The sequence below is a fragment of the Xiphophorus hellerii genome, chromosome 11, assembly GCF_003331165.1.
Source record: "Xiphophorus hellerii strain 12219 chromosome 11, Xiphophorus_hellerii-4.1, whole genome shotgun sequence".
NCBI classification, from domain to species: Eukaryota; Metazoa; Chordata; class Actinopteri; order Cyprinodontiformes; family Poeciliidae; genus Xiphophorus; species Xiphophorus hellerii.
This window is the reverse complement of record NC_045682.1, coordinates 29029887-29055189: the sequence shown is the minus strand read 5'-3', so window position 1 is coordinate 29055189 and position 25303 is coordinate 29029887. Positions and strand designations below refer to the sequence as shown.

The 25303-nt window shown below is 41.5% G+C and overlaps 1 protein-coding gene across 5 annotated transcripts; it reads left to right on the top strand.

Annotated features, from left to right (window-relative positions):
- The first annotated feature begins 1080 nt into the window (after positions 1-1080).
- Positions 1081-15812, top strand: macroh2a1 (macroH2A.1 histone). 5 transcript variants are annotated; one of them, XM_032575429.1, is made up of 9 exons: positions 1081-1239; positions 3827-4027; positions 4520-4626; positions 4719-4910; positions 5577-5681; positions 7197-7296; positions 10172-10261; positions 14194-14368; positions 14484-15812. In XM_032575429.1, the coding sequence occupies exons 2-9, from the start codon at positions 3856-3858 to the stop codon at positions 14647-14649; spliced, it is 1107 nt and encodes a 368-aa protein (XP_032431320.1). In that variant the 5' UTR covers positions 1081-1239; positions 3827-3855; the 3' UTR covers positions 14650-15812. The 5 variants fall into 5 exon arrangements, with proteins under 5 accessions (XP_032431320.1, XP_032431321.1, XP_032431319.1 ...); XM_032575430.1 differs by lacking the exons at positions 1081-1239; positions 7197-7296 and adding exons at positions 1442-1606; positions 8263-8353; XM_032575428.1 differs by lacking the exon at positions 1081-1239 and adding an exon at positions 1442-1606.
- The last annotated feature ends 9491 nt before the right edge of the window (positions 15813-25303 follow it).

The following is a 25303-nucleotide window of genomic DNA, read 5'->3' as shown; positions in this document are numbered from 1 at the left end:
GCTATAGCAACCAGGTTGTGAACTGATGGACCAACCACGCTAGTTTATAGTATTTTTATTTTAAAATTGCATTTTGTGCGGTGTGTAGTTGATGGGAGTTGAACATGGTGAGACCCCTGGTGGACATCTGGTGTCACTACACCCGGAATGCTGAGGGAGAGTTGCTGTTTTTTCTTATTTTAAGATTTTATTATGTCTTTTGAAATTACATTCTTTAGGATATATTTAGATAATTACAGATCTGATCAGAAACAAAATATGCATTTAGTAATTACTTTTACAGATAAGTGTAACATTTAAAAATAATTAAACCTTTTCCTGATTCTAATTAGTCAACAAATGAGCTGTATGTTGCTTCTTTACTATTATTAAATAGCGGGACGTTTCTATAATATATCCCAATTTAATGCAGAAAATAAAATACAGAAATCATTGATTTTGGTCAAAGGAAAGTGCAACATTAGAGATCAGAGCTCAGCTACAGGCTTGATGTGGCTAAAGACCAGATAGCATGCTACAAAGTTAGGGCTGTTATGATCCCAATACCAATATTAGCATAGCTGCTAAAAAATGGTTTAGAAACATTTTTGTGTCACTTTAAGACAAATTTTTTCAAATATTGATGCCAACACAGTCGGCCATAATGAGTCCTAAAAGCTCTAAAAGATAAACGTCCTAATTATTTTATTAATTTTATTCAGTATCAGAAACTGTCCACTGGCAGCCGCATCAAAGCATCTGAAGTTTTCTTTACGAACCACTTAGGGACAGAAAACGTTGCTCTGACTTTTGACTTTGAACAGCGAAAGTTGAATGAGATTTAAATCACATATCAGGGGAAATTCCTGCAGGAAAATGAAATTTATATTTCCATAAAGCTTAACAGCAGAAGGAAGCTTTTCTCCTGAGTTCAGGTGTTTCTCATGGTTCAGGGGCCATTTAACCATGACGGCTCCAGGCTCAGTCCACACTGACCTTTGAACTGTCTTAGCTTTGGTGGGAGTCCCTGTTGCTTCTTCTTTCCTTCCTTCCACTCAACTTTCCAGTCTGTGGAGCCATTTTCCTGAGCACTGACCCTTTGAGGTTTACCTCCTTTGTGGATGGCGTCATGACCGTCAGCTGGACCGCTGTCCTGACCTGGTTCTGTTGGATTTTTCTGGGTCTGAACTTGGAAATTCCCCTTTAGGTCCAGAGAACCAGTGACTAGTGCAGTGTGTTGAGATATCAGCTCTTCCAAAGGTCATCAGGTTTTGAGTTGTTTTTGTTTTAACAGATGAATCGTTACTCTGATTCACTCACGATGATTACATTTCATTGCCCTGATAAGCAGCGGAGTGGGGGAGAAACTTCACCACTCAGACCCGAAATGTAGAGTTTGGTAACATTACGCTGGTGTGTTTCCGTGTGTTTTGTTTCAAAGTAAAGGTTTAAAGGGTTAAACGTTGAGCTTTCGCAGCTCCGGTCGCTCCGCGGGCAGCGCTGGCTGCCTCCGATATTCCGGCTCGCTGTGGATTGTGGGAGTCGGTGGGGGACACTGCCCAGGCTGGTTACCGGGAGAACTGGGAGAACTGGGAGCGGATTTGTTTTGACCCCGCTACCTTGCTTTGTAAGTAGCCCTCCGTGTCGCCTCGCTTCGTGTCTTTCATCGTCTCCTGTCGTCGGATGAGCGGGAATCTGCGCACCGAGCGGAGCCGTTGAGCTGCCATGTTTTTTCCTTCCCCCTCGCTGCCATGGAGGCCGAGAGCGGAGCCCGGGCTGCCGGAGCTGACAGGCAGGAAGGGGAGGGAAGGAGGAGCGGGGCAGCCGCCGCGGCTCTCCGCCGACCTGTAGCGGGGAAAACGCCGCTTTCATCGGCTGACAGCGGCGGTTATGCGATGAGCTGCGGCGCCGACGCCGAGTCGGGGCTTTAAAACGCCTTTTCGGAGCCGCCGGGCTGGTTGTTGACATGCGGAAATGGATGTGAGCGGGGAGAGAAATGCCCACCGTGGCCGAGAGAAACCCACCTACACCTGGCCGCAGGAAGAAATGCCGCGGATGTTCTCAACCAGCATATTTTTATATCTCCGCTGGAACTGACCTCCGTTACGCTAACCGTGTTTGATTCAGAGCAGAATAAAAAAATAAAATAAAAAAATAAAGAAGAAGAAGAAGCGTGGCCTATGGTGGCGGTAATTGATTCCCAGTGACAGACGAGATAATTGGAGTCTACATCTGGTGCAGAAACATTTAGTTATTACGCATTTCATGACATAATAAACGCGCTAAACTTTGATTAAGTTTGTTCCTAATTTAAAATGCATTAAATTATTCTTTAATGAACGAGCATTCCGGGCTCCATAATTCCATCTGTCATGAATAAAACATCTTTGCACAGGGAGCTGATGGTGATTGACATCTTCCTGCACAGTGAGGGCGACATTTAGGTTTCTTTTTAGCATGATGTTTCTGATATTAACAGAAAGCCTTTTGTGTATGTTGGGGAATCAGCTGGCAGCAGATTGGCCTCCTGTCACTTTGGGTTTGCTAACAGATTTGATGATCCCATGTGGAAACACGTTGTCTCTCTTTGCTCAGTTTCATGTTGTTTTTAATCAACATGATTCAACCCCCACAGCAAAATGTCTTAGCATAGAGTTTATGTTTCTGTAAAAGGTTTAGCTCAATAATCCACAAGTAAATCAGTAGAACACATTAAACATCGGCTAAGATTAGATTTAGTTAACAGGACAAGGTAAAAGTTGAGGAGAAAGATCAATAATTTGTCCCATAAATGTTGTTAATATGAAATCTGCAACCGATACCAGATTTTGTTACCAGTTTCCGAACGTTGAATTTAGAGTTATTTTAGGTGAAAACTGCTTTTCCTCCAGAACTAAAATCAACAAAATAGTTTCTTACTACTTTTGTCATATTAAAAAATAAAGTCCTACCTACCATTGAATCATTTACAGAAACTTTCTCTGTGTCACAAAAATTTTAACACATTAATTAATAAATGACAGAGTATCTCCTTTTCTCACTTACTAGACAATTAATAAGATTTACTTTATTTTCTCTCTTTCTACACACCTGGAAGAGAAAAATTGCATCGTATGAAGACAAAGATTAATGTTGAGAGGAAACGGCTCAGATTTACTGCAATGTGTTTATATGGGAACCAAACGGTGTGGAGCCGCCGCCGTTACACAGCTCTGCAGCCAGACAGGTTCATTAAAAACAAACACAAACATCTTAGCATCTTATGTTAGCATTTAGCATGGTTAGCATTACTGGGTTTCTTCAAGGGAACAAATCAGAACAACTTTTTCAGAGCAGGTTTATCTTAAGTGTGAAACCTGCTGAGTAACCAGAGCTGGGCAGTAACTCGTTACATTTACTAGAGTAAGTCTAGTTAGCAGCATTTTTACTACGCTGTACTTTTTAATTTTATTTGAGTCAAATTTCTGGATTTTCTTCCCACTGAATGAAAATCAAACATGTTTAACCAGAAACCAGAAACAGACTCAGAGACAAACCTGCAGCTTCTGTTAAAGTTTAACATCTACTTAAAGTTTTTTATTGAAAGAAACTGATTTGGAAAAATATTTGGTTATTTTTTACCTATATGAATTATTGTGATTTTTGTCCTTAAAATACCCAAATTTCCACTGAACTTTATATTTTGTTCTATCTGATGATGTAATTTTTAAATATTAAATGATTGATAATTTGATCAGTTACTCAGCACTTGATCAAACTTTTCACCAAATACTTTCCTCCTCTCAGTTGAGTTTGATGCTCCTCTGTGTGTAACACGTTTCTCGTTTTGCCTCGTTTTCCTCTGCAGAGCCCAACGCCGGCGGCACTCTGAGCGCCATGTCGAGCCGAGGAGGAAAGAAAAAGACGACCAAGACGTCCCGGTCCACCAAGGCCGGCGTCATCTTCCCTGTGGGGCGCATGCTGCGCTACATCAAGAGGGGGCTGCCGAAATATCGCATCGGCGTGGGAGCGCCGGTCTACCTGGCCGCCGTCCTCGAGTACCTGACCGGTGAGCTGCACTGCTGAACAGGAAAGCATGGAAATTAGGGGTGCACCGATTCATCGGCCGGGCGATTCATCGGCCGGGCGACTGCCTTAATTTTCAATCGATACTTATATGTGAAGCGGATCTTATCTAAAATCAGCCACTGACATCAGCTCATGTCCAAACCTTTGCGGCCATCAATAGTCGTCCTGCCGTTACCAACTCAGCAACTTTCTTGCTATATTTAGCGACATTTCAGACAAAACAAACTGGTATCAGCCAGAATCAGAATCAGCAGATCAGGCTTTTTAAAGATCGGTGATCGGCCAGAAAACTGCATTCACTGCATTGAGAGCAGTTTTAATCACTGCTCTCAATGTGTTACAGTCTTTTTTTAGTTTGTGCACTCTAGTTAACAATTAATCGATTACTAAATTAGTTGACGATTATTTTAACAATCGATTGATGACGGTTAATCATTTCAGTTCTGCTGAAAATGTATGTTTCTGTATTTAGCTGAGATCTTGGAGCTGGCTGGCAATGCAGCGAGAGACAACAAAAAGGGCCGAGTGACGCCGCGGCACATCCTGCTGGCCATCGCCAACGACGAGGAGCTCAACCAGGTGAGCTGCAGCTGGACCTGCGCCGGACGGTTTGGGCTCCTCCTCTCAGCGCCAGCGCAGCTGAAACCGTAGAGTTTGTCGTTCTGTGGCAGTTGCTGAAAGGCGTGACCATCGCAGCAGGCGGCGTTTTGCCCAACATCCACCCGGAGCTGCTGGCTAAGAAGCGAGGTGCCAAGGGGAAGTTGGAGACGCCGGTGTCGCCGGCGCCGGAGAAGAAACCCAAGACGGTGAAGAAGACTGCAGCGAAGAAACTGGGTGGGAAAAAGGCTGGAGGGAAAACCAAGGTGAGCCTGAAGCCGGCTGGGTTTTCAGCCGCTGCGTCCCGTTGGCCGCAGGACTGTGGAACAGAAACGCACCGATTTCTGAAAGCTCCAATTTCTGGATAAGAAGTTTTTGCGTTGGCCTGAGATGGTTTTTATTTTTTTTGAATCGATGTTGGTGTATTTAGCAAAACTGCAACAGAAACACTTTTATCGCATCATGAGTCACATGATCAACAGGAAGTTACTACTGGCAGAAACCACGAAGAAGAAGAAGACAGGAAGTGGTAGGAGGAGGATGGCGCTGCTTGTTTTTTTGCTGATTTATCACATGAACAAACTTATTCACATGATTTTAATTTAGTTTCTTATTTAATGGAAACACACAAATTAAGAAATAGTTTTTTTTACACTAGAAGAATATTGACTAAAAGTTTTGAGCATATTTGTATCGGAAACGCAGCTCCAGTCGCTGCCCTCGGGTCATCTCCATTTTACTCATTATGCCACTGGTGGCACCACTTGGCTGGACCTCTGTTGAATTAGGTCAGTCAATTTTAACGCAGTCACTCATTTTATCTGAAATACTTTTGCAGAAATTAGCTTTGATCTTGAATTTAATGTGGTTTTTTGTAGATAGTTTGTTAAAAATCAAACTAAACATATTGTTCATTAAATGACGTGTTGCAGAGAGGCGAGGTGAGCAAGTCGGCGTCGGCAGACAGCACAACGGAGGGATCTCTGGCCGACAGCTTCACCGTTCTCTCCACCAAGAGTCTCTTCCTGGGTCAAAAGGTCAGAAACCTAAACACATACACAGCATCAATGAATGACTTCACCATGAGGAGTTGTTCATATTTTTGCATTTTTCTTGATATTTTTTACAAATATTGATATAAAGAGTTGTTAAAAACTCATCATTAATTCATGTGTTGTTTTGTTGCTAGAGGGAAGTTCAGAGATTATTTCTGGTCGATCAGAATCACATTATTTATCCTCGTTGCTTCGGTTCCTGTAATAATTTCACAAACTGAGTATAATTTGCTCTGACATAAATTATTACACAGTTTTCTAAATAAAACCAGTTAATTTAGGAAACGTTGAGTCTTCCTCTGTCCTGTTGGTTTCTGTCTCTTGCAGGTGATTTTCCTTCCTATAATCAGTCGTTTCATTTTGATGTTTTGTTGGTGACATAAAACCTTTAATGTTTCCGCTGATCGGCGCTGATTTGGTGTTAAGGTTGGAAATCTTTGAGGAATACCTTGAGATTTTGGTCCCATAAAAAAACAATGAAAATGCCAGCATGGTATTAATTTAAAGCAGATTTTCATCTGGAAGAAACTTTTGAACATGTAAAATTGAATTCACACAGAACATTAACTTAACATACATATTTGAGTTAAATGCTTTATGTCCCCTCATGCATCAGGATTTGTTTTGGTAAAACGTTTGGGGTTTAATTTAATGCGCATAGTTTTAGTTTCATATATGCTAAGCTAACAGTTAGCAGTCAGATAATTTATGATGATGAAAATGAAAGATGAGAATGAGGGAAATGTGGATTAATCCTAATTTAGAGACCTAATCTGAGCAGTTGGACCATTTATGTTACGGCTCTCAGTTCAAAACAAACTGATGAAATCAGCAGTAATTATTAAAAAATTATTATTTTGATGATTAATCAGGAAACGTTGGCACATTCTGCAGATTTTTATTTGAACATTTAATATTAGAAATGTATTAAAAATGCAAATAAATAATTGTATTCTTTTTAAAATGATAATAATACACATTTTATTGTGTAGAAGTGAATAATTTTTTATTCTTTAGTTTTTAATGTTTGATTATTTGTAGTTAAAAAATGGACAAACTGTTTATTACAGTATAGCGCTGATCTGATTATTATTATTGATCAATTAATCGTTACACAGAGAAACGAGTTGAATATGAGATTTTGAATTTGAACCCTGTGAATCTAAAACCTGACAGTTTTTGGTGAAAATGTTAAAGTTTCACCTTAAAGCTAAATTGATCTGGTTTTGCTCCAGATTTCTGCGTTAATATTTCAGAAAAATTGCTGGTCGATTACTGAATTAGTTGACGACTATTTGAATAATCTGATCAATCGTTCCCGTCCTAATCTCAGCTGGTTCATGCTTGGTATTATCGATGAAGGTTATTGATCAGTGATCGGTTTGGGCTGGCTCCAGAACTTCAAGGTATTCCTGTGATCTGCAGAGTGCGTCTGGCGCTAACGCTCTGCCTCTTCATCGTTCTGCTCCTCTTCCTCCTGTGCATGCGCCTCCACAGCTCAACCTCATTCACAGCGAGGTCAGTAACTTGGCTGGCTTTGACGTGGACGGGGTCATCAACCCCACCAACGCCGACCTTGAGCTGAAAGATGACCTAGGTGAGACCCCCCCCACCGGGCGATGTCAGACGGAGATCCTTGAACGTCCAGCAGCTCAGCAGATCGGCCTAGTCCAATCACGAGCGTCCTCTGTCTAAAGATAACCTTCATCAATTGATTTAATTGGAGCATCAAAGGAAAATCTGAGTTTAAAGTTTGAATTTAAAATTTTACAATTTTAGAAAAATATGATCATCCATCCATCCATCCATCCATCCATCCATCCATCCATCCATCCATCCATCCATCCATCCATCCATCCATCCATCCATCCATCCATCCATCCATCCGTTTTCTCCATATTTAGCTAATTTAAGTTTTTTATTTATATTCTTGTATAATTATTTTTTCTACTTTTATTCTTTTCTCTTTGATCAGAGTAAAAATAATTAGCTGTAAAACAGAAGCTGAGAAATTGATCGGATTATTAATCTGGTTTTATTGGAGGAAAATCTCCAGAAATATCAGACGCTGCTTTTCCACCTTCAAGGATTTCCGTGGCGCCGTCGGTCTGCGTCCGGCTGAGCTGCGGTCCGGTCCGGTCCGGTCCAGATGCTGGTCCTGTCAGTCTGAGCTGCTGCGTCGCTCTCAGCTCCTTAAAATGCCGTTTTTCAGAATAAAATCCAGTTAATAGTAATTGGCTGCAGCCTGATTGACGGACCTCTCACCTGGAGCGCGATCGTTAATCCAGGATTCACAGTTGGACAGAAAACTGGATTTTCCTAATTAAAACTCAAACATAAAGATCCTATTTGGTGTTTTGATCATCAACTTCCTGTTTTCCTCTGATCCAGCTGTGGCTCCTGCTTCCTGTTTCGTCTCTAACCTGTCTCTCCTCAGCCAATCAGGAGCGCTCACCTGTCCGTCTGTCCTCCTTTCATCACTCTGCTCATCCCGTTGCCGGTTGCTCACTGTGTTCTTACCTCCATGTTGTTGCCTGTTGTCTGTCACCGTTGTCGTTTGTAGTTGCAAGTTGTCCAAGCCGACATTTCCGCGGTGGAGAGCGACGCAGTCGTTCACCCGACCAACTCGACTCTGTACTCAGGTGGTGAAGTAGGTAAAGGAAACCGACTGTCAGCTACTGCTGCTGCTCATCCGGACGCTCGCTGCTGCAGCCAGTGGACCAGCAGCTGCAGCACCAGCAGCTGCAGCACCAGCAGCTGCAGCACCAGCAGCTGCAGCAGCTTTGAGCCTCCAGTTTTCACTGGAGCTGCATTTTTACAGGATCTGGAAAAAAACTTGTAACTTTTATGTTCTGAATCTGAGTTTATTATTAATGATTATATTTTAGGCCTGCCAGCAGTTATTAATCTATCAATTATTCTGATCACATTTTGTACATTTTCTGCTGCTTCTAAAAACAGGACAAACACTTAAAAACATTCAGCTGTTTTTTTGTCAGTAAATTCATGTTTTATCTGGAAAATGAGCTTTTTCAAAAACCTCCAGAAAATCACCAAGCACAGGAACTGCTGCCCGTTGCCTAGCAACCCCAGCAGAGCTCCGCCACCTGTTACCTAGCAACCCAGGTCATTGTGTAGATAGGAATTTGTTCTTCATAACTCACCTGGTTAAACAAAGATAAAATAAAAATGGCGCCCCCATTTCTTCAGGATTATTGTTGCAGTTTTTATTTGTGTTTATTATTTATTCTGATCCAACTCTGGACGCTTCCTTAAGCTGCTCTAATAAAACCTCAACGTTTCCTGCAGGTTTTATCTATAATTTCTTTAAATGAGTCAAAACAATAAATAACTCTGAGGTTCCTGAAATTCAGGTTTTAATTGATCATCTTCATCATCATCATGTTGCTGCAGCTGCTGCTGCTGCTGCTGCAGCTTGTCTTGTCCCCCATGACTGCAGCATCGACGTCCTGAGCTGTCTCACCTCATGTGACCTTTGACCTCTCTAACCAGGCTGCCAGTAGGCAGTTTTAGTTTCTCTGAAGATTCAGAGCGTCTCCATCGTTTTGTTTCCAGTCGCTGAATTTAAAGAGATTTTTTCTAACTACATTTTATTACAAAAATAAAATCAAACCGCTTTTAATATTTCAACTGAATTGTTAAATGTCTTGCAAAAAAATATTCACATTCTTGGGTTTTATTCAGTTTGTGACGTTGAAACTTCAGTGGATTTTCCTGACAGACCATCAGAATCGCTGCAAACTGGGAGAAAAATAAAACTTCATTTGTGAAGGTTTTTCTAAAAAGTGTGGCAGGAATTAGTCTTCAGGTCGCCACCTTTCTTCTGTGACACAGAAATGCTCGTCTCGTTCTGATTGGGTTAACATCCGGGCTTTGACTGGACCGTTCTGATGGATAATATGCTTTGACAAACTGTCAGCCTCTCGCCTGCTTCACTCATTCAGGATTGGCTGGAAACAAACGTCAGGAAGGAAAGATTAAAATCATAATCAACAGTTTGATTTCGATTCTCTAACAAGCTGAAAGCAGCTGCATTTTATTTATAGGTATCAGAGTAAAGGGGTGTAAAACAAAGCAGAGCAAACTGTGAGAATTTATTTTTTGCAAAAACAAAAATTAATACTGTACAATTTTACGCAGATTTTTGTTGATTACATAAAATCCCCAAAGCTTTTCCTGGAGTTTGTGATGAAAAAGTTAAAACATTTTAGTTTGAGTTTCAGTAAATCTGAATCAACTCAGTTGAAAAATAAAACTGGGCTTTTATTCCCTAACTGAACCTTCTGGACTTTAACTTAAATCTTTGCTCTTTGTTAAAGTGACGCTGCTGAGTTTCTGCCTCCCTCGTGTCGTCCTGCCCGCCTGTCTGTCTGCATGACCTTTGACCCTCCGCCTCGCTTCCTGCCGTCCGTGTTTTTATCCAGGATTTATTCTCTGCTCTCGGCCTGCAGGCTCCGCTCTGGAGAAGAAAGGAGGGAAGGATTTCACCGAGGCGCTGCAGGAGCTGAAGAAGAAGAACGGCCCCCTGGAGGTGGCTGGAGGTACTGCAGCGAGTTCATTCAAAACATGAAGGTTCATTTTCACCAAAAGACCTGAAACTTTGACATTAATCTCAGAAATTCTCTGAAAAACAACAACAAACCAAAACAATGACATTTCTGTTTGAAAAGTCAAAAATTAGCTAGAAAAATAATCTGAAAAAACTAGAAGAATTCTGAAAGCAATTTCTAAATTTCTGAATTTAAGAATTTGATCTCAAATTTTCTATAAAAAAAAGAAAAAAGATCAGCTTGAAAAAAATAATCTCAGAAATTTACTAGAAAAAACTTGGAAATTTGTGATTTTTTAAATCTTATTTTTGGTGGAAATTTACTAATTTTTTCTGTTTCTGACTCTAACAGAGTCTTTAGAAGACTTTAGTTTCTTTTCCCAGATAAAAATAAATTAATCAGCTGTTTGTTGTTTTACCTTTAAAAATAAAATTAGTAGTTTATTGGCTTTTTTTCTTTCTTAATGTTAAAGGACCAGAACGAATTAAACCCATGAATCTGAAACTGGTTTGGATCTGAAACTGGTTTGGATTCATGTCTGAACTGGGCTGAAAAATAAAATCTGATATTTTTCAAATCAGATTCGATTTCTGGTTTTAACCTTTTTTTTCCTTTGAAAAGAAATAACGAATACAGAAAATATTGTAAAAGTGTTTTTTGTTTTAATCATCCCTTCTGCGGATCATCAGGGCCGGCTGATCCAGTCCCAGTTCCACCAGTTCAGCCCAGAATCCCAGTCCAACCCCAGTGTGACCTCTTGACCTCTGCTCAGCCACAGATGTGCTGAGAAACGATCATGAACTTCGCCTGGATGTTCAGAATAATTGATCAGCTCAGACATTTCCTGGGATTCTTAATTATGGAAACTGGATTATTTCAAGTTATTTTCAGCTTCCCTGTTGAGTATTTAGCCGCTCCGTTAAGTTCTGGAGAACCTTCGGCCTTTGTGAGGCTGATCCAGTGAATCCCTCTGGACTTTGTTGGAGCGAGGCCGTGTTTCTCTCCAGAGATGTCGGCTGTAGGTCCAACAGTTTGTCTGATCCTGGCAGACGGTTTCACCTCGTTACTTCGCTGAAATCAGCCGCTGGAGACGCTAATGATGGGATTCTGCTGCTACGCTGCCTCTCCTCATGGCTCCAGCAGTCCTGGCTCTCTGCTTCTCCCCATGCTGATGTACGGGAGGGAAAAGCTGCCAAAAAGTTTATAGTCTTCCCTTTGATAGGAGGATTAGGCTCCTTTTCTGGTTCCTTTTGGCGAGGCAGTAACGGACCTCTTAATGAGGACTGGCTTCAGTCCAATGTCTGCTTCAGAGACCAGAAGGAGCCGTTTTAGGGCGTCATGCATGCAAGATCCCGCCCCCAGCTTCCTGTTGGAGGGCAAAAAGCTGCTAACAATGGCTAGCTTTGGTTTTAGCTGTCAAGTTGTCAACATAAAGCACTAAATCTTAAAAGTACGGCTGATATACTAAATAAATACAGATGGAATGCTTTGCTATATGTACTGTATATTGTCAATAATACAACAATTAGATAAGGTTAGGAAAAAGTTTTGATTTAAAAAATAGTGAGGGAGGGAAGTAGGTCAGATATGCTAGCTTGACTATGATAACTAACATTTAGATGTGCTTCAGAATTCTGTGCATCTCAGTTCAGCTAAAAAATAAACACCAACCCTGACAGATCATCAGAAGAGAAGGTGTTTAAATTAGCAAATCTACCACCGCTGTGTTAGCTGAGCTAATAGCAGCAGCAGCTAATCTACCACCGCTGTGTTAGCTGAGCTAATAGCAGCAGCAGCTAATCTACCACCGCTGTGTTAGCTTAGCTAATCTACCACCAATCTGTTAGCTTAGCTACTAGCAGCGGTAGCTAGTCTGCCACAGCGATCATTATTAATAATCACAAAATAAACATGGAGCCTGACTGAACGTTCTGCTCTCTGTGTTTAAATGTTTGAGTGTTTTTCCTGAAACATAAAGTGATGTGGTTGTCAGTTGCTATGGCAACAAGTCTGTGTGTAGCATAGCCGACAGAGTGTGAGACAAAAGTGGAATGCTAGTGGTTTTTAGCTCTTCTATTGTTCTTCTGCCTTATTTTTCCGATTGTGGCTCAGTGACTGATTTACTACCAGTTTGGTCTGCAGGTTGATTTAACGGTTCTACTGAGACTGAAATGTTGTGGATGGAAAGGAAAAGAATCGTCTTTTCAGTCCAGCGTTGGGCGCATGCTGGAGATTTCTGGATATAAACAATAAGATTCTGCGGCTCTATAAAATGTTTTTATACTTTAGTATTGTAAAATGTTTGAGGAAAACGTGTGCAGAATAATTTGTGTTTTCTCTTAGAAACAGTAAAGTGACAGAACTCTGAAGTGACTTTTACACTGACAGGTTTTAGAGGAAATGTGTTTTCTTTGAGCAGAGCGAAGCGAAGCTGTTAAAGTGACAGAAGGAGAATGGCTGCGGCTCGGTGGACCACACACTCAGACCTGCTGCTGGGTGAAGCGTCTCCATCTTCTCTGGGTTTTGACCATCTGGAAATGAGCTGCGGCTCGGCGCTGCCTGCAGATCCTCGCACGCGTTCTGCTGCCTAATGAACTCCGACTGAAGCCTCTCACTGCTCTGGCTGAGCTTCACGTTTTGCAGCTGCTGGACTGATGGAGGCCTTCACTCCTCATCGTCAGATCCTGGAGAGCAGACTGTAACGCTTTGGGCCAACCAGCTTAAGCTGCTGCAGATTTCCCACTTATTTTCATTCCAAAGAAAAGTTGTCATTTAGCGTCTAACGTCTCCAAACTGGATGAGATAATGAGGCTTTTCAAGCTGATGAACAAAAACGGAGCTGAATCGTTACAGATGTGAGAAAGTTTCTGCAAACATTTAAAAAAGTTTTTAACAAACATGTCCGTTCAAAATATAATAATAATAATAATAATAATAGTGATATTCTATTTATCTGTAGGAGCTTATAGATCCCGGGTCATCTACACTAAAACCCTTAGCGGTGATTTATCCTGCTTCCTGTAGCAGGTTAGCATCGGTCTCTGGCCTAAACAAAACCTGTTCATCACATGTTTTACACCAAATCATTTGAGCTGTTTCAGGGTCTCTGTCACTTTAAATCCAAACCAGCTGCTGCTGGCCACGCCCCCAACTCAACCTTTACTCACACAAGAAAACGGCTGCAAACAAATGCTAAATTATACAACTGTACACCTTTGCAGAGCATTAGTGGAGCCTCCTGCAAAACCAACCAGAATGCAGCAAGTTAACAGTAAAACTCATGTCTTTTCCAGCAGCCATTGTACAGCGAGAAAACCAGCTGACCAAACGGTGGAGATCAGTTGGGGTTGCTAGGCAACAGGCTGGCGTTGCTAGGTAACAGCGTGGCGTCTGCCGATTGCGACTGGAACGTTTGGAGGTTTCTGAATCGGCTCGTTTTCCAACAAAACATGAAGTTGCTGCCAAAAAGCAGTTGAATGATTTTTTATTATATTTTATTTATTTAGTCTGTTTTTAGAAACAGTTCAAACCCAAACAGAAAAACAAAAACTTGCAAAGTGTGAATTTAGCACATCAGTTCCCCTTAAATAATCTTTTACGGGGCGTGCTGTGGTGGCGCAGCGGGTTAGCACGCCCCACGTTTGGAGGCCTCAGTCCTCGACGCGGACGTCGCGGGTTCGATTCCCGGTCCCGACGACCTTTGCCGCATGTCTTCCCCCCTCTCCTCACCCTCCTTCCTGTCTGCCTACTGTGGAAAAAATACGAGCCACTAGCGCCGCAAAAACTCTTCGGAGAAAAAAAAAAAAAAAATCTTTTACTTTGGCGTCTTGATCTCCAGTTTGAACTGTGAACCAACAATTCGAGTCAAACAGTTTCGGCGTTTCGCTGCAGATGTAACTTCCTGTGTCTGGTTCTCCTCTCAGCCCTTCTGACCGGCGGATTCGGTCTGCCCGCCAAGTACGTGATCCACTGCAACAGTCCAGGCTGGGGCTCCGAGAAATGCGAGGAGATGCTGGAGAAGACGGTGAAGAACTGCCTGGCGCTGGCAGACGAGAAGAAACTCAAGTCTGTGGCCTTCCCCTCCATCGGCAGCGGACGGTAGGAACCCAGAGCCTGTTGATTAGTTTGTGTTTATTTGCAGTCTGAGTTTTATTAATGTTCATTTTGTTTGTAATATGTCCTCTGCAGTTTTGATGTTGTGATTTTCCTGCAGGAACGGTTTCCCCAAGCAGACGGCGGCCCAGCTGATCCTCAAGGCCATCTCCAGCTACTTCGTGGCCACCATGTCTTCCACCATCAAGACGGTCTACTTCGTTCTGTTCGACAGCGAGAGCATCGGCATCTACGTCCAGGAAATGGCCAAACTGGAAACCAGTTAGAGGACTGGCCGCTCGCTCTGCTCGTCCCTCTGCTTTCTGTTTTCTGTTGGAGAGAGAAAATGAAGAAAATCACAAGAAGAAGAAGAAGTAGAAGTGTAAAGGCCGGGAACTTGGTTTTTGCATCATGTTTGTATGTTTACTCTATAGTTTTATTCCTTATTTTCTCGTCACCTCTGGTGTTTAACTGTAATGTAGCTTTTTCTTTCTAAGATCTTTTTACTCAGACAGTGCAGCACAAAACGAAACCAACAATTCCCATTTAGTTTTCAGAATATATATATAAATCCAGTAAAATGGGAGCGGTGCTGCGCCGCGCGGGCGGTTTGGACGATACGGGTCGGTGCATGAGGCAGTAAAAACGGCTCTTCCTCTTGAGCTCGGTTCACTTTAACTGTGTCGTAGTTTTGGGTTTGGAGCGTCTGTCGTACTGTAAAAAGAAAACGGTAAAGATTTGTTCCGTCTTTAGGAGACTCCAGTATCGTGTTCTAGAACCAGTTCTTGTGTTGTGTGTTGCTAATTTCACTTTTCTTGCCTTTTGTTTAGACAGGCAAAGTATTTTCTCTGTGCACTGCAAAAACGTAGAAAGTTGTTCCAAGCAGCGTAAATTCATCCGTTTCTGGCTGAAAACTGGAGGTTTTTGCAGAACGCCTTTTGTTTCTCTTCGTGTTCCTATAAGTGTTCATATAGATAGGAGTGTTTGTGAAACATTATGGACAAATATTAAACTGTAACAGAATTTTATTTGTTTTAATTTCCCGTGATTATAAAATGGCACAAAGAGTTGGAAGAAAAAAAGTCGTGTAAGATTGTTTTGTGTGTGTGTTCCTCTTTTTGTTTGTTTTTGTTAAGCCATAAAAGATATTACTGCTGGAACCGGAGGCTGCTGCTGTTGGCTCGGCCGCCGCCAGGGGGCGCTCTGTCCCCAGACATGGGGCCGGTCCTGTCAGCCATGTTTGTTTTCCTCAGCAGCGCAGATGGATCAGATTTGAGCGGATTGGGAGCGAAGGACATCAGACGTGCAGGTCTGCATTTGGACTTTTCAGCAGCTCGACTTTCTTATGAGAAGATAAAAATTGTTAAACGCTTTCTAAAGAATTGCTACAGTCTGATTATACAAAAAATAAAAGTGTAATCCAAGTAATAAAAACCCTTTAAAAACGTCAGAGAATTCGTCAAATTATTTTGTGAATTATTCATGGAAGAACGAGAAATTATGAACTTAAACTTATTTAATAATTAAAATGAATCTGATCAAAGATCCAACAGATCAGAGGAGAGTCAACAAATCAAGTTAAAGACAAATTATTGACTGTAGGTTCATATTTTTCACCATAAAGATTAAAGATTGAAATAATTTGTTCAGATTCTGTTTTTCACCTTTGAAATGAGGCTAAAATATTTGATAAAATCTGTTCATTTTAATTTACAGGTTATGTAAATTAATCACAGACTTTCTGTTAGTTTTATTTTACACTGTGACTTTAATGAACTGTTTCTTTATTCACAGGTTTCCTTTATTTGATCAGACAGGAAACTGGGTGTTGAGACAGAGGAGGACCTGGGTCAAAGGTCATCAGGCAGGGAATCGAACCTGTGACCTGTTTGGACTCCAGATGTGTTTCAGTTGCCAAGGCGCCCCCTTGTTCCAGATCTGTGGTGCATAGAAGCAGAATGCTTCAGGTTCTGATGCCGAGCAGAACCAGAACCTGAAAGGCAGATCTATAATGTATATATCTACAGAGAAACGCCTGGATGAGTTTCTGGAAGAACTGGAGCTGCGTGTTGACTCTAGATCTATTTCTATAGATCTATAACTCTCTCTATATATATCTGTAGACCTATAACTATAGATCTATAACCAGATCTAAAGCTATAGATCTATAACTCTAGATCGTTCCTCTTTGAGGTTTTGTCTCATCCACACATCGATCTGCTCTCAGCTTCTGTTCAGCGTCTGGATGGGGTCAAAGGTCACCTGGTGACATCATAATGTGGAGCTGTGTATCATCTGTGTCGTCATGGTAACTTAGACATTAAACAGAAAAGGAAAGAATATCCAAAGATTATAGTTCAGAGTAGCAACTTCAACATAGTTTTACTAAAGTAAAAAGTTTCCGTCCAGGAAATGACTCGACTAAAAGTTGCTCAAGTGCTGAATAACTGACCAAATTATCATTTAATATTTAAAAATTACATCATCAGCTGGAACAAAATATAAACCTAAGTGGAAATGTTGGTATATAAAGGACCAAAATGACAATAATTCATATAAGTAAAAAATAAAACCAGGCAAAATAAAATGTTTCCAAATCAGTTTAATTTAATAAAAAACTTGTGAACTTTAACAGAAGCTGCAGGTTTGAGTCTGTCTGCCGAGTTTCTGGTTAAACATGTTTGATTTTCATTCAGTGGGAAGAAAATCCAGAAATTTGACTCAAGTAAAAGTAAAAAGAACAGCGTAGTAAAAATGCTGCTAAATAGACATTTGAACAAACTTTAGTCAGGTAAATGTAACGAGTTTCTACCGAACAATGATACTTAAAGGTCCAGACGGAAGCCTCGTTGGTTCAGAAAAGTTACTTTTTCCCACCAAAACGGCTCTGCTCCAGTTCAGACTGGAACCAGTTCAGTACTGGACCAGCAGGCGGAACCAAAGACTGAAGAGAAGGAAAACCGCTCAGTGTCTTCTTCAGAGGTTTTTGTGGTTGTTGGCGCAGCGCCCCCACAGGCGAGGAGGGGAACAGGTTTGGATCTGCCGGGCCTGGTGGCAGCACTGCGGCCAACAGACCACATTATGAATAAAACGCGCGGACATCGGATCAATTATTAATTTCAACATAATTAGAATTTAAATTAAGAATCATCAAAAAGAGTTAATAGTTATTTTAACTAAATAATTCCTTAATGTTGATGAAAAAGTGCTAGTTTCACTGGCAGATTGTTTCATCTTTATAACAAAACATTTTTTACGTTAGGGTTAAATAATCTGCGAACTAGAACTCGGTTGCTAGGTAACGGGCTGGGCTTGGCTGGGGTTGCTAGGTAACGGGTCAGTTCTCTGTGAAATAATCTGCCAGTGGAACAAGAACTTTTTCATTGATATTCAGGAATTATTAACACAAACTCAGATTTATTGCTGAAAAGTTTGTTATCTGTAAGTTTGGTCTCATTTCTAATATATAGAAACTAAAGCAAAAGGACTTGGTAAGATTTGGTGTTTTTGCTGAGAACATTAAAACTGTATGATAAAGATGAAGTTTCTGTTTAGTCGTCCTGATGTGGTCAGAAGGACCACAGAGTCAGATGGGGGTCAGTTTCCCAGCCGTGCAGGGAGGCCGGGACCCCAGACCTCCTCTGAGGGCCCATCTGACGCCTAATCCCAGGAAATACAGGCAGGTTTCACGGCCCTACCCACCGGCCCGCGAGCAGGCAGGAAAGCCCAGCAAATTCAAAGCATCTGTACGGGCAGGGGCCAATCCGAGGGCCGGCTTTCCCAGAGCCCGCGCAGATGAAATTTTATTCTTTGCACGAAAAACTGAGAGGGGGAGGCGGGTGGAAAAACAGAAATTAAAGCAAAGCAAACAAAGTGGCGAGATGAAGGAGGAGAGGAGCCGGTCAGCAGAGATCAGCGCTGCTTCTCATAAGGACGGGATTTTCTGTTGGTTACGGATCTGATTCTGACTGGAGCCTGAATCAGTCGGCTGCCGGCAGAACCAGGAAAAGAACCAGAGCTTTGTGCTGAAAACACAAAACATGAAGGCAGGAGGAAAGTTTTCACCCAAAGGGTTAAATCTTTAAAAGTTTCTCAAATCTTCACTCGACTTACAGTGAATAAGTTAGCATCAGTCTATGGCCTAAACAAAACCTGCTCATCACATGTTTTACTCTAAATCATTCTCAGATAATTAGGTTTCAGTCTGAGATGTTTTAGGGTCTCTGTCTCTTTAAATCCAAACAAGCTGCTGCTGGCCACGCCCCCAACTCAGCATTTACACCCGAAACAAAATGGCTGCAAACAGATATGCAATTATACAACAGTGCGTCTTTGAAAAGCATTAGTGGAGCCTCCTGCTCAACCAACCAGACTGCAGCAAATCAACAACTAAACTCTTGTCTTTTCCAGCAGCCATTGTACAGCACATAAAACCCAGCTGACCAAACGTGCTGGGACTCATTTTGGGTTGCTAGGTAACAGGTAGAACTCTGCTGGGGTTGCTAGGCAACGGCTCAGTATGACTCAATCGTGAGGTTTTTAAATGGCTCTTTTTCCAGACACAAAAAAATTTGAATTTATTGTGAAAATAACAGCTGAGTGTTTTTTTTTTTTTTTTTTTTTTTTTTTATAACCCCTCCAGGGGGTCTTTTTGTGGGCTCTAGAGTCCCTTTTCATGAAGTAGGCTGACAGGAAAGGGGGAGGGAGAGGGGGGAAGACATGCGGTAAATGTCGCCGGGTCCGGGAGTCGAACCCGCGAAAGCCGCGTCGAGGACTTGAGGCCTCCAAATGTGGGTCGCGCTAACCCCTACGCCACCACGGCACGCCCCACAGCTGAGTGTTTTAAAACTATTTTTATAAACAGTTCAAACCCAAATGTGCAAAAAATGAATTTTATGTAATAAATCTCTTAAACTCTCAAATGTTGCTGAATTAAAGTAAATCTGTAAAGAAGTGGGTCGTATGCAACGTTTTTAAACTTGTTTTATTTGATTTCATTTAATTTCTTCCCTCCATGAATGAAAAATAATTCAGAATAAATTTGAGAATATTTGTCACAGCAACAGGCGGATCAATTAAAAACACGAAGACAATTTAACTTAAAAACTAAAACTAGCAAAAACAGAACAAAGACTAAAACTGAAACCAAAGATAGAAAATGTTTATTAAAGCTGAAGCTGCTAATTAAAGTTTCCACCAAAAACATTCATTTTTAAACATTGTCACGATTTAATCTCCATTCAACAGAATAAGAAACAGTTTTATTCTGTTCAGCAGATTTAATCCAACATTTTTCACCTTCAACCAAATGAATAATTAGATTATCGTGAAACTCAATAAAACAGAAACTTTATTTCAACAACATGCAGAGAATCAATTTAAGCAGTTTGCTGGATAAAATGATGTTTTATTTGAAATGTTTCATATTTTAGGAGAAATGTTTCATTCTGTTTGTCACAAATGTTTTTCTGACAACTTAAAGCAAAAGTTTGAAGATTCACAAACTGCAGGATGAATCTGCAGAAAATAACTAAAGTCTGACTGATGGTTCGTTTTGGGTTGAAATATGAAAAATGTTCTAAAGATTAAAACTCTGAATGTAAATAAGTTGATTGTAGCAGATTTACCTAAATGAAGCAGATGATACTTTTAATATCATTTGGAATATAAAATCTAATATAATAAACTGTTCAGCATCATGAAGACCAACTCTGCAAAAACACCAAATATTAACAAGTATTTAGTTTAATTTGTAATGCAAATATTTTAGTTCACTTGAAATATTTTACTGAAACATTACTTGTAAATTAGTTTTATCTTATTTCAAGTGAACTAAGATATTTGCACAAGAAACTAAACCAAATTAATTTGGTAAGTTTTTGATTTTGATTTTTGCAGTGATGGAGCACAGATGAGGTTATGAAACAATATTTCATAACCTGTAAGCGTCCCATCATGGCCGCCACCAAACCCGACGGGCCGGAAATCAAATCCATCAAACGTCACTAATCTGAACTTTATGGATAAAAACCGTTCAAAGAAAATCAGTTTGTTAGCAGAAACATGGAAAGATGAAAAATGACTTCTGGTCAACAGTTGAAACACGGTGGTGACAGCATCATGCTGTGGGGAGGAAAAAGGAAACTGACCATGAATGAATGAATAATGACAGAGACAGAAAAACGTCAGACTGGGAAGAAGGAAGGAGAAAACAATCAGCCACTGGAAGAATGAATGAATGAATGAATGAATGAATGAATGAATGAATGAATGAATGAATGAATGAATGAATGTACTTTATTAATCCCAGACGGAAATTCAGATGTGAAAAAATGTGCAGCTCAAAATGTAGCAAAAGGTTTTAATACAAAGTTTATCCTGAGGAGGGAATTAAACGTCCAATCAGAAGCTGCTTTTCTGTTCACTATAAAACTGATCAGTTTGAGATTTTATAAATAATTTAATAAAAAATACATTTCATTAGTTTATTTCAGAAACAGAAACAGATTGTTGGCAAGATGAGTCACATGATCAGCAGCAGGAAGTTACTACTGCTGGAAACCACAAAGAAGATGAAAACAGGAAGTGTTAGGATGAAGGTACTGCAGGTTTTTTATAATGTGAACAAATTTATTCCCGTCTGATTGTAATTGTTTCTGATTTAACAAAGTCGTGTTTTCGTTTTCCGTCAGTAAAGGCGGAGCAGCCGCTGGCGGTGTGTGTTGGTGTTGCTGCCTCTGATGCCGCCTGCCACCTTGAAAGGGTTAAATCCAGGCTGGGATCACGCTGCTGGCCCGTTTGGAGCAGGAAACCTGATATTTTGGTTCCTTTTGATGGCCTGATTCCCAGGCTTTAGAGAATAAATTAAATGCAATCCCTTCCTCGGCCTCAGCTGCAGCGGCAGGGCATGCTGATTTAGGATTTTCATCTGGGGAGCTTTTCCCTCCCTTCCTGCTCTCCTCGTCCGCAGCCCCCTTCTTTCATCAATCTCACTGAGAAAAAAAATGGTAAATATGTTTTAAAATGCGGCTTTTGGGAGGCAATAATAAAGGCTGAGCACAGCTGTCAGTCACAGGGAGCAGAGGAAGGTTGCAGAGGGGACAGCGATGGGAACGAGTCACCAGGTGGCTCAGGAGCCAAAATATTCCGTCCTGATCCTGAACGCCCCGCTGCTGCTTCAGCAGAGCTCTGAGCATCAGCAGCACAGAGGGACAAAGCCGCTAATCTGCCTTCAGACGCTCATCTGGGAGTCAATGTGGCCTGGATCCTCCGCCTGGATTTACAGGAAAACCCAACAACAGCGACACGGCAGCCGCAGCGGACGGAGGATCTGCTCAGGCAGCGCTGCTGTAATCGCTGAGCGACGCTCAGATACGCTTTAATGGATGATGGAGTTCAGCGACAGCGTGACACCAAGATGGCTCCTCAAACAGAGATTCATGTGTTCACCGGAACCTGCGGAGGTCTGATCGGAAACAGCTGAACTCCCTGAGAAAACTGCAGAAACTCTGAAAACCAAACCAGATTTTTTCCCATCTTAACCTTTTCATGGCAGAACGACCAAAATAAAACTGGCCTTTTCCAGCAGCCATTGTACATGGGGATCAGCTGGGGTTGCTAGGTAACAAAGTGACTCAACAATCAGGAAGTGTTTTAAAACGGCTCGATTTCCAGACACCAGAAACCAAACTGAGTGTTTTTAAGAGCCTCGTTTGTTTTTTAGAAACCAAAATGGAAATATAAAAAATATGCAAAATGTGAATTTTACCAAACAGGTTTGCTTTAAAGCTGTTCACTCATACAAGCGGGTTTTTGTAACGGCTTCCAGTTTTCTCTTTAGTCTGTTTAGGATTGAATTATGCAACATGGTGGACAAAGACGGTGAGTTCTGCTGGGAGAAGGTCAGCAGGTCAGCAACGCGTCAGCGATCGGTCGTAAACGGCTTTATTGGTCTGGTCAGGGTCTGGAGGTCACACAGAGGTCGTCAGAAGAGCCGTGACAATCTGAGGCCCAGGTCAAAGGTCGAGCCCAGCTGATAAACTCCGGCTCTGTGTTTCTGTAAATCATTAAGCTCAGTGATTGGCCGCAGCTCGACAGCTGCCCCAGAGAATTCTGGGACAGAAAGGCGGACAGTTTGTCAGAGGTGAAACTCAAGGTGACCTTCAGCCCTGACAGAGAAACAGACTCACACATTTAGCATCAACAGGGAGTCCAGTTATAGAATAGAATAGAATAGAATAGAAGTACTATATTCATCCCAGCAGGGAAATTACTTCGCAGCATAGAGACAAGACACAATAACAACTACCACTGAGTAGTAGTTGTAGATAGAATTTAAAAAAAATGATCATTGATTGTCATGACAGAAGGAAGTGACATCACAATCAGACTGAAGGATCCTCCAGGAATTGGATTTTCTTTGGAAATGAACAGTTTGGGTTAAAACATCTCGACTCATCCGCTCCAAACTTCAGCTTTTAAACTTAGAAATAAAAATGGAGGTTTCATGAAATCAGTTTGGTGAAAGTTTGACTTTTAGCTATGAAGCAAATAGTGACAGAAAAATAAAAAATACTGAGAAAAATGTGAAACAAGGAGACAAACAGACGACCAAAACTAATCATCCAAAGAGGAAGAAGAAGAAGAAGATTTTTTAACAAAACATTTGTTATACAATAATTGAACAATACATTACATAATCAGATCAAGGATACTAAAAAAAACACAATAAATAGTTACAATAACAGATGGTTATATTTTAGTTCTCCCTGATTAGAAATGGTGCACAACACATTGTTAAAACCCCACAGTTCTAATAAACCCTTCAAATCCCCGGTGGCTCTGTGGAAACAAAACTCCAATCTCAACCTGGCCTTGATGTTAACCTTCCACAGAGCCGCCACGTCGAGTCGAGGTCCAGCCTGCAAGAAGAAGAAGAAGAAGAAGAAGAAGAAGAAGAAATCCATTAAAACTGGAAATCAGATTTGGAACAAAAAAAAGAAAATCTGATATCTTATTTTTAGGTGGGAATGTGGTGCAGCACAACAACACTGTGTTTTCCAGCAGCCATTGTACAGCAAATAGAGCAGGAAAACCGGCTGTGGTTGCTAGGTAACAGGCCGAACATCTCCTGGGGTTGCTAGGTAACGGGCCAGAGATCTCCTGGGGTTGCTAGGTAACGGACCAGAGCTCGCCTGGGGTTGCTAGGTAACGGACCAGAGCTCGCCTGGGGTTGCTAGGTAACGGACCAGAGCTCGCCTGGGGTTGCTAGGTAATGGGCTGTTGAATGTGAATAGGGAGGTTTTTGAATCGTCTCGTTTTCCAGAAGCAAAAACATCTGGATGATTTTTTAAGCCTGGTTTGTTTTCAGAATCATTTGAGACCCAAATGGAAAAATAACAAGAACCAAAATGTGAATTTTGCATAATCTTAAGAGCGTTGTTGATCATATTTTGTATAAATATGATCAGGAAGTTGATTCTGAGCCACTTTAGATCAAATCTGGTAAAATGGTTTCATCTAAACCTGAAGATGAAAACTTCAGAAAATCTCCCTGATCCTCTGCTGGTTCTGCAAACACGGACCTGGAAGCAGGAATCCTTTTGATGAGCTGAATGTCTGCAGGCTCCGCTGGGCAGAAAACGTTCCAGAAGGAAGAAATGAGCTGCAGCTTGTTGCTGCTTGAGTCACAATACATGTCCAACAGAGCAGCCAGCAGCTGAATGGGAACATGTCATCAGCGCTGACAGGCTAAATGAAGGGAATCAAAGCATGGAGGAGGTCCAGAGGAGAAAAGAGACGGGACTGAGTCAGAGGAAGGAGAAGAAGAAGAAGAAGAATGAGTGAGTTTAATGAAAAGAGCCGTGACGCTCCGCAGCGTTAGCACACTGAGCTAAAACAACAAAACTCACAAGAACTTCATTCACAGCCCAGTTTACTGCTGTTGGATCAACCTTCCAGAGCCCTCAGGTTCTGGTTCTGGTTCTGCTCTGCATCAGAACCAGAACCAAGCAAGGAGAAGCAGCATTCAGCTTCTATCCACCACAAATCTGGAACAAACTTCCAGAAAACTGTAAAACATCAGAAACACTGAGATCCTTTAAATCCAGACTAAAAGCAGTTTTATTAGAAACGTAATCAATAATCAATTTAACGATGGAACTCAACTTATTGTCATGTTTGATTGTTGATTCGATGCTGCATGACTTTGTGCTGTAAATAAATAACAAACATAAAATTAAATTTGATTGATTGGAGAGACGCAGCGTCTGTTTGACAAACTGAGCAGAAAAACAGAAAAAGTTTCCAGATTCTCGTCTTCATCAGGAAGATGTTAGCTTCTGGCTAACTGAGACGTTAGCTTCTGGCTAACTGAGACGTTAGCTTCTGTGACAGATTGGGGGACAGAGCGGTCTGTCCATGTTGTTGCCATGTTGTTGCCATGGCGACCGTTGCCCTGAGGCTGAGCTCCGGCAGCGTGACTCGGGTTCACCTCAGAGTTTCTTTGACCCGGCCTGTGAGTGTGTGTTCAAACACACTCCTGTGGCGGCATGCCGGCGTGGCAGCGCGTGTCTGAGCGCAGATCGCTGCTGATTCCCATGGAGGCGTGTGAAGGCGGCGTGACGCTCCGCAGCGTTAGCACACTGAGCTAAAACAACAACACTCACAAGAATTTCATTCACAGCCCATATTTACTGGTGGCTGTTTTATTTTACTGACACAGAAAGTAGTTACATCACATGTCAAACTGAAGGCCCGAGGGCCAAATCCGGCCCGCCACAGCTGTTTCTGTGGCCCTCGAGGCTCAAAAGGCCATGTTACAAGCATGGAAATCCATGCTAATGCAGGATTTGAATTTATTGAGAATTGCTTTGAGCTAACATGGTTAGCATCAGTTTACGTGATGCTAACTCCCTCCTGTAGGTGGCAGTATTTCTTATT